The 8,580-nt window shown below is 42.0% G+C and overlaps 1 protein-coding gene across 1 annotated transcript in view; it reads left to right on the top strand.

The window, feature by feature from the left end:
• The window catches only part of LOC119418750, a 31,451-nt gene that overhangs the window by 3,950 nt on the left and 18,921 nt on the right, over nt 1–8,580 (top strand). Inside the window, exon 4 of the mRNA XM_037686086.1 lies at nt 682–867. Within this exon, the coding sequence (XP_037542014.1) occupies nt 682–867 (186 nt within the window). The remainder of the gene's footprint in view (nt 1–681; nt 868–8,580) is intronic.

Below are 8,580 nucleotides of genomic sequence, written 5' to 3'. Positions count from 1 at the left end.
ATATATATATATATATATATATATATATATATATACATATATATATATATATATATATATATATATGAAGAGGCATCACAGTGACTCAGTTTGTAGAGCTGTTGCTTCTCAGTGAAAACGTCGCCAGATCCGAGTCCCGGCTGGGGTCTTTCTGGGTGGAGTTTGCATGTTCTCTCCGTGCTGCGTAGGTTTTCTCCAGGTACTCCAGTTTCCTCCCACTGGCCAAAAACATGCATGTTAGGCTGACTGGTAACTCTAAATTGTCCCTAGGTGTGAGTGAGAGAGGTTGTTTGTATTGTTTTGTCTCTATGTGTCCCTGTGATGGACTGGAGACCTGTCCAGGGTGTGTGTCCCCTCCTCCCCAGCACAGTGATAGCTGGACATGGACAACAGTGACCTTCACAACTAGTAAAGGAAGAAGTGGGTAAAGATAATGGATGGATGGATGGATGGATGGATGGATGGATGGATGGATGGACGGACGGACGGACGGACGGACAGACAGATGGAACTTATAAAATCTTGTATTCACAACATATGATGCTCACATTATTTTTAACTCAGAAAAAACTACTCCATCTGGTTACAGATGTTGAGGCCAACTCTTCGTCACTTAGTGGGATTGTTTGCATGTTCTTTAATATACAGATAATTTACTTGTTTGTTTATTGTTTCCCCTAGAACTTCCTGAATGGACTTGGAGCTACCCAAGAAGTGGCAAAGGACATTTTTGAAGGAATTAAGAACAGCTCTATCTTAAATGCTGCCTCTGAAGATGAAACTGCTGACATTGGTGCTTCCATTGGCATCATAAGTGTAATGGCCAACGCATCAAAAATTATTATCCTTAAAGAGGATGTCTTTCCGGTAATCCCATTCATGCTTACTGCACAATGCACAATTTAGAACTTGAAGGATAATGCCAAAATAAACATTTAGATCATTCTCAATTTTTATTGTACAGTATTTAACAAAACTTATAAAATGTATAATTTGATGACAAAGTCATAAGAAATGCAAGAAAGAAACATTAGCTATAAACTAAACTTAGTTTATAGCTAATAAACTGGCAAGGACACAACCTTGCCAGATGTTTACAATTCATTAACATTTGGTGTGAAATTTGCCTATTAAATAAATGTACAAAAATCCCCACGAAAGTGTATGTATAGATATGTACATATCTATTCTTATAATATATAATTTTCAAATCATGTTTTTTTATGATTGTCTACTGTTGTACTGATAAATATCTTCTGGAAGGTAAACTATATCTTGACTGCAAGTATCAAGCTGCAAAATCCTTCGTTTTCTACAACTGATAGTGGTTGGTCATTAATTATGATGAAGTTTAGCAACTTCTAGGTAAACATTTGAGCTCCGTGGTTTCAGCGACGTCTTCTTCTTGTTCAATCCTAAGCAGGCATCCTGATTTAGGGCAGCCGCGCTCAGTCTGTCCCTCCTCAGAGACGGGCAGACTGAGCAGGGCAGATTGGACGCGGCTGGCCAGTGTCGAGTCGCCTCTTGCAGTTTGACCAAAGAGTACAGCCCCGCTGAAGCCACGGAGCTCGAATGTCCATTGTAAAACTAACTTTAACGTGGTTTAATGTGGCGCTATGGCTCTGCAGACATTGCACGATGCTGTCTTGTGGTGTTTTTAGTGTAAAATACTTCCACACAGCGGACATGTTTAGATGAAAAGTTGGTTAGCCGTTAGCCATAGTGCTGTTAACTAAGTCCTCACGTTTTAGCTGGCTGCAAACTATGAACTGGATTTCCTGAATGTGAGGCGGGTCTTATTACTCTGGGTTCATGAGACACGCCGCCGTTCAGGAAATCCATTCCATAGTTTGAAGCCAACATGCGTCATGGATCGGAAATATCGGCAGGTGGATTGGAAAATCCGATACGTAAATTATGCTGGCATCGGATGCCGATACCGATACTGGATCGGATCTGCCCCATCCCTAATATATATATATATATATATATATATATATATATATATATATATAGTAGTCTCTCGATTATTGTGGGGGTTATGTTCCACACACCCCAGCGATAGGTGAAAAGCCACAAAGTAGGAACGCTGTATTTGTTTTAGTATTTATATATAATTTAAGGCATTATTAATATTATTATTATTATTAAGCCCTTCCCACACTCTTGCAATGAAAAAGTATTGCAAAAAATTCTAAACTCTTAAACCTATATAATTTTGACAATAAAACATGTCTGTACTGTACAGTACAGTAGTCCCTTGCTACTATCAATCAACCTTTATTTATACAGGTAAATCCCATTGAGCCTCGAGGACTCATTGACAAGAGAGACCTGATTTCAACAAAGAAAGATGACAACAATGGACAACAGCAACAACAATAAGCAGTTATAAAAACTCATACTACAGTTTTTTTTTTTTTTTTTTTTTTTTTTTTAACAAATAGGATGGCTAAAAGGAAAAAGGTAACAAAACCAAAAAAAAACAGCTAGATTCCGAGACAAATGTATAAAACTAAAAACAGGAACATGTCTGCATTGGTCCCTGCCAGGAGTCCAACAGATTCTTAAAGCCACTTAGAGAGGTCAAGGTCGAGAGCTTCAAATCTTTTTGTAAGATATTCCAGGAAACAGGAGCGGAGTAGGAGAAGGCCCTTTTGCCTAGTTCAGTCCTCACTGAGGGAACACTGCAGGTAATAATGTCCTGAGAGCGCACTCCGTAGCTGCACTCACGCAGAGACATGTAGGAGGAGATGTATGAAGGCAACAGACCAAGAAGTGATTTAAAGATGAAAATGTACCAGTGAGAGAGTCTGCGTGAAGTTAATGATGTCCAGTTAACCAATGAATACAGGGTGCAGTGGTGGGTACGATAATCACAGCCAGTTATGAATCTTAGTGCACCATGATAGACAGCATCCAACATCTGCAGGGTTCTTGTAGGAGCGTTCATGTAAATAATATCACCATATTACTACGCAGTTCGTTTTTCATGGACTCGTTCTATCACGGCTTTTCAAAGTAAGATTGGACATGACAGACAAATGGCTGATTGATGGATGGGCCGCAAGATCAGCATGGATGTTTTAATTAAAATAAGTTATTTTAAAGTATTGTACACCTGTGTGCATCCCACAGCTGTGGGAGAAGCTCCCTCCTACAGCTGATCAGCTGATCTCCGCTCTGCAGCTGAGAAGTGGGCGTGGCTGGCAGAGAGCTGAAATTATGACGTGCTATTTTAGAGCAGTTAAGGTCTAAACCTTAACTGCTAAACCATGTTTCTAAAAACATGGTTTAGAATATTGCAAAAGTGAAGGAAGGGTTTAAAATGTAAATAAATACTAAAATAAACTACTACTTACTACCTGTACTACTTACTATTCCTACTTCGTGGTATTTCACTTATCATGGGGCTTCAATAAAAATAACTGCCAAGTCTTCATGCGACTTAGTTTGCTGTGGCGACCCCTAATGCAGGGAGCAGCCGAAAGAAGAAGAAAAAAAAAACATAGCCAGTCTTTGCAATGATCTGGCTGAGGGGGTTCAGGGCCATGCAGAACAGGAGTGAGGACAGAGTATCGCCTTAGTATATGTCACATTTGATGCTGACTTGTGCAGATGACTTTGAATTGGCCTCTAGTGTTGTTTTCCAATTCCAGTAAAGCTATTGATGAAAGTGCTTGGTGTCCTGTTGAAGTTGTATAGTTTCAAGCACTCCAGTATCCATATGTGGAGTATAAAATCATAGGCATTTCTGTAGTCAATTCAGGCAGTACACGGGATTTTTTTGTCTGGTCTTACAGTCTTGAGCTATGGTACTGATGACCAGTAGAAGGTATTTGGCTCCCCTGGTGTTGGTGTCAATTCCCTTCTGTGCCTCACTCAGGGACTGACCCATGTGACTATTCAGCTCAGCTTCTCTAATGTCTAATAGGAGCTTTAGGTGAATGGTAGGTGGGTGGACAGAAATTACCCTGTCTAGGATCTTTCACTGTCAGGACTGTCCGGCCTTGGGTTAATCACTCCAGGTGTGTCTATTCCATTAGCAGCTGGTTCATTTGTACTAGTCAGTTTCTTTAGTGTAGGTGTGGATCATGTCATGCCCAAGTGCAGTCTGAAACTATACACCTATGCTGGTTTGCCATTGGTAAGTGCAGTTCCACTCGACTCTCCTTTTCTCGGTTCTTCTCAGGTGTAGGTGATGTATTGCTACAGTGGAGGCTGACCTGTTTCTCTGCTCTGTGGGCGGGATCGTTGATACAAAGTGGGCAGGATTGTAAATGGTATTTTTAGTGTTTGAGCCACTGCACCTCTTGTGGTCTTTAATTATCCTATAATCTGACTTGAATTTTGTTATCTTATCTCGGCACGGCGTATAAGTCTAGGTGGGGCCATGCTGTGCCACCATCTCCAATATCTCTTGGTAAATGTGCTCATTTCTTGTAGCATTGTCTGTCGGTCAACAAAGTGAAGAAGTGGCGATTCAGATGTAGTTTGCAGTTTTGTTGGGCAGGTCATCCACTGACATAGTGCTGCTGGCCGATCAATGTCTGCTGTCTGCTTACGTCAAAATCGTCCCCTTGGAGCAGCCTGCTTGGTACCTCAAACAAGGTGGTCGCATAAACCGAGCTGAGTGGGGTGAATACCAACAGTGGAGAGACCCTTAACTGGTGCCGTGTCGTGCAGAGCTGGTGAGAGTTGAGACAGTGGCAAAGCACCATAAGAGAACAAAGAGAGGTAGAGGACCAGTAGAACCAGTAAATGTCAGAGCCATTATATGGAATGAAACAACTATATTCCTGGAGTACATCAGGAGGAAAAGTTTTTGAGTACTTCTCCTTTGCCAAGATAATTCATTCACCTAACAGGTGTGACATATCAAGATGCTGTTTAGACAGGTGTGCCTTAGGCTGACCACAATAGAAAGCCACTCTGAAATGTGCAGTTTTATCACACAGCACAATGCAAGAGATGTTGCTAGTTGTGAGGGAGTGTGCAATTAGCATTTGCAGATTATCTCAGCAAACAAGTGCTCATTAATACAGATTTACACAAATTTGCAAACAATATTTGAGAGAAAAATACGTATTGTGTACATAGAAAAAGTCTGAATCTTAGAAAAAAAAAGTAAGCTCAATCATCCAGGTAGATAAGAACAAAAAAGGTTAAATTATGTCATCTGGACCAGTTTCTTTAAGTGAGAAATGTTTTGTCCCCCATCTGGAGGACTTCATCAGTCTGAGGCTTGCCAACCAGATCTGTCCCATAGGTAGCCTTCATTACTGTATTTCAAGCCAACCTCCCGTTGGAATCTCAGAAGTAGGTTTTTAACACATGCAAACAGAGCACACCCACCCAAAACAATCAAGCATCATGAACAGCAATCAAAAGTTTTAGGCCAGCTGGCAAACTACTCACAGAAACAGTCTGAGGACAACCAAGGCCAAAATGGTTCAGAAAAAGGTTTGTAAGCAAACTCAGACAGGAGGTTGGCTTGAAACAGCAATGAAGGCTACCCATGGGACAGATCTGGTTGGCAGGCTGCAGACTGATGAAGTCCTCCTGATGGAGGACAAAACATTTCTCACTTAAAGAAACTGGTCCAGATGAAATGATTTAACCTTTTTTGTTCTGAATCTTTGAATTCATCTCATGAAAAATGGGAGCAAAAACAAAATGTTGCATTTATCTTTTTGCTCAGTGTGATTAGTACCTTTATGTGCAGAGAACAGACCTCCTAATCATCCAGGCTGTGCAAAAGTTTATTCAACTCCCATCAGACTGATACATCCAGCAGCCTTTGCACCATTTGCAGCATTGGTTTATGCTCAGTGGTAGACTAAAGTCTAATGAACTGGAGTGGTCTGAAATGTCCAAAACTAAAGTTTTGTGAAGTAGAAGTTCTAGTGGTGTGCACTTTTTTTTTTTTATCAGTTTTACCTTATGACCTATTTTTGGTCAGATACCCACTTTAATATGTTTTGAATGTGTTTTATTGTTTCAACTTGAAAAATGCATAAAAAATCTTTAACATATTGACCATAAAATTTTTATAGCTTCATTTTTATCTACTTGCTTCAGAAATATGCTATCCCAATTTAATATTTCCAAGCATTTTTGCAAATGAAACCATCAAACAGTAGAAAAAACATTGGTTACGTACTGTAACCCCAGATTCTATGAGTATAGGCGTAGCCCTTTAAGATTTTCGCTAGTGGGTTTATCCCTATGCACTCAGCGCTGCACTGAAAAAACTTTAGTCCATGCCCACCTGCTGTGTGTGGGCCTCACCCCCGGTCCGTATAAATTACGGTGAGACCGGGTAATCACTAATCAGCTCGCAAATTAGCTTTTTTCTTCAGCCATCTAGGAACCAGTGAGGCCCAGAGCTTAAAGGGCTAAGCCTATACTCATAGAATCTGGGGTTACAGTACGTAACCAACGTTCTATTTTGTATAGGCTTCGCCCTTTAAGACTTTCGCTAGTGGGTTAAAGGCGAAGCAGGATGTAGTCTATGCCTCACTGGGTCCATTCAGACACAACATGAAGCACCTGCATGCACAAAAAAACATTTCATCACTCAGCCTTCTGTGCATAATTACGCGCTGCGTAATTGCGTGCTCCATGCACAGGAGCGCACTGGAGAAGATCTCTGGTGAGGAAAAAAGGCTGAGATAGCAGACCTGCTGCTGTGAATAGGAACAACCGAGGATACGAATTGTAACAGTGTAATGATGAACAGAGCAGACCAACAGCTCCTCAGGATGAACCGGTTAATAATAAAATCAGCAGTCATGAACTTGTGACTGATAATAAATATCTCACACTGCGACGGCATGCAGGCAGGTGTGCGCTCAAAAGTGAGGATCCATGAAACTAATAATAATCATTCTGACAGAACCCTGAGAACAGAATGGGTCATGGAGAAAGTAGAAACATCATCAAGATAAAAACGAATAATTGAACATGGCGATGACCGGGCAGCCACCATACAAATATTCTCCACTGGCATCCCTCCATGCAAAGCCATGGAGGATGAAAACCCTCTGGTGAAGGATCCAGTCCAGATGAACTGTAAACTTTAGAAATAGCCTCACACAACCAGTGTGAGAGGCGCTGGGTGGATAGAGGACGTCCTGAAAAGCTGTCCCAGTAATGCACGAACATACGCTGAAAGCGGCGCAGTGCTGCCGCGTGCACCACGTAACATGAAAAATGGGTGCATGGGACAGAAGGAGGTGAGATGTTGCTTCCTCTTCAGAGTTATGAGGAAGAGGATAAAACCCATCCAACGTTATCACTCTCGATCTGAATGAGCTTGTGATGCTTTTCAGAGCAGGTCTAAAAAAGTTAAATCTGGTCCTCTGGACATTCAAAAAAAACAAAACAAAGCAAATCAACAAAAAAATGTAGAAACGTTTCGTCTCTCATCCGAGAGACTTCCTCAGTCTGAGGAGCTGTATTCAGCTCAGTCTCTTAAATAGCACCGTCTCAGAGTGGATCAACCAGTTTGCTGCTGACAACCAAAACCAGCTGATCACATGCTCAAGAAGGACCATCAGCCTAACAATGGATCATTAGCACCCTGATGGCTGTTTACTGTTCACAGAGGGCTGAGTGATACTAGCAATCACAGCATTGTAAGAGGGGGACAGTTGAACCCGGAGGCCTCCACACCTGTTTAACGATGGACGATTTCTTTTCACAAAGATGGCCTCCTTTACTCCTCTCTCAAACCATCGTTCCTCTCTGTCCAGGATGTGAACATCTTCATCCCTGAAAGAGTGACCGCTGGCCTGGAGATGAGTGTATACCGCAGAGTCCTGGCCTGATGATGTTGATCTTCTGTGCTGGGCCATCCTTTTGGCCAATTTGGCCATCCTTTTGGCCAATTTGGCCATCCTTTTGGCCAATTTTAACCCAGGTGTGGCCTTCTGCCACACCTGGGTTAAAATCAAATCTCAGGAAGTCCAACATTTTACTGACCACATCAACTCTGTGGATAAATACATCAAGTTCACACGAGAAGATGTAAAAAATGGCAGGTTGGCTTTCTTGGACTGTGAGGTCTCAGTCTCTGATAGAGGACACTTGCAAACTGAGGTGTACCGCAAACCCACCCACACAGACCAGTATTTGCAGTTTGACTCCCATCACCCTTTGGAACACAAGTTAGGAGTCATCAGGACTCTGTATCACAGAGCAGACAGCGTCCCCACTAGCTCAGGAGCCAGGCAGAAGGAGAAATCCCACACAAGACAGGCTCTAGAGCAATGTGGATATCCTAACTGGGCCTTCCTGAAAGCAGAGAAGAAACCCAAACAGGACTCCAGTCAGCCAACAGGTGAAAAGGAGGAACCCAGACCCAGACCAGTGGTCATTCCATATGTTGAGGGAGTATCAGAGAAACTGAGACGTTTATTTTCTAAACATAACGTCCCAGTGGCTTTTAAACCCCAAAATACATTACGGCAAAGACTGGTTCATCCCAAAGATCCAGTCCCCCGGCCCAAACAGAGCAATGTTTGGCTTAGTTCAGTGTCAGGAGGGCTGTGATCAGTCTTACATCGGGGAAACAAA

Source organism: Nematolebias whitei, chromosome 12 (genome assembly GCF_014905685.2).
Source record: "Nematolebias whitei isolate Nwh7 chromosome 12, NemWhi1, whole genome shotgun sequence".
Taxonomy (NCBI): domain Eukaryota; kingdom Metazoa; phylum Chordata; class Actinopteri; order Cyprinodontiformes; family Rivulidae; genus Nematolebias; species Nematolebias whitei.
This window is presented reverse-complemented; position numbering and strand designations above follow the sequence as displayed.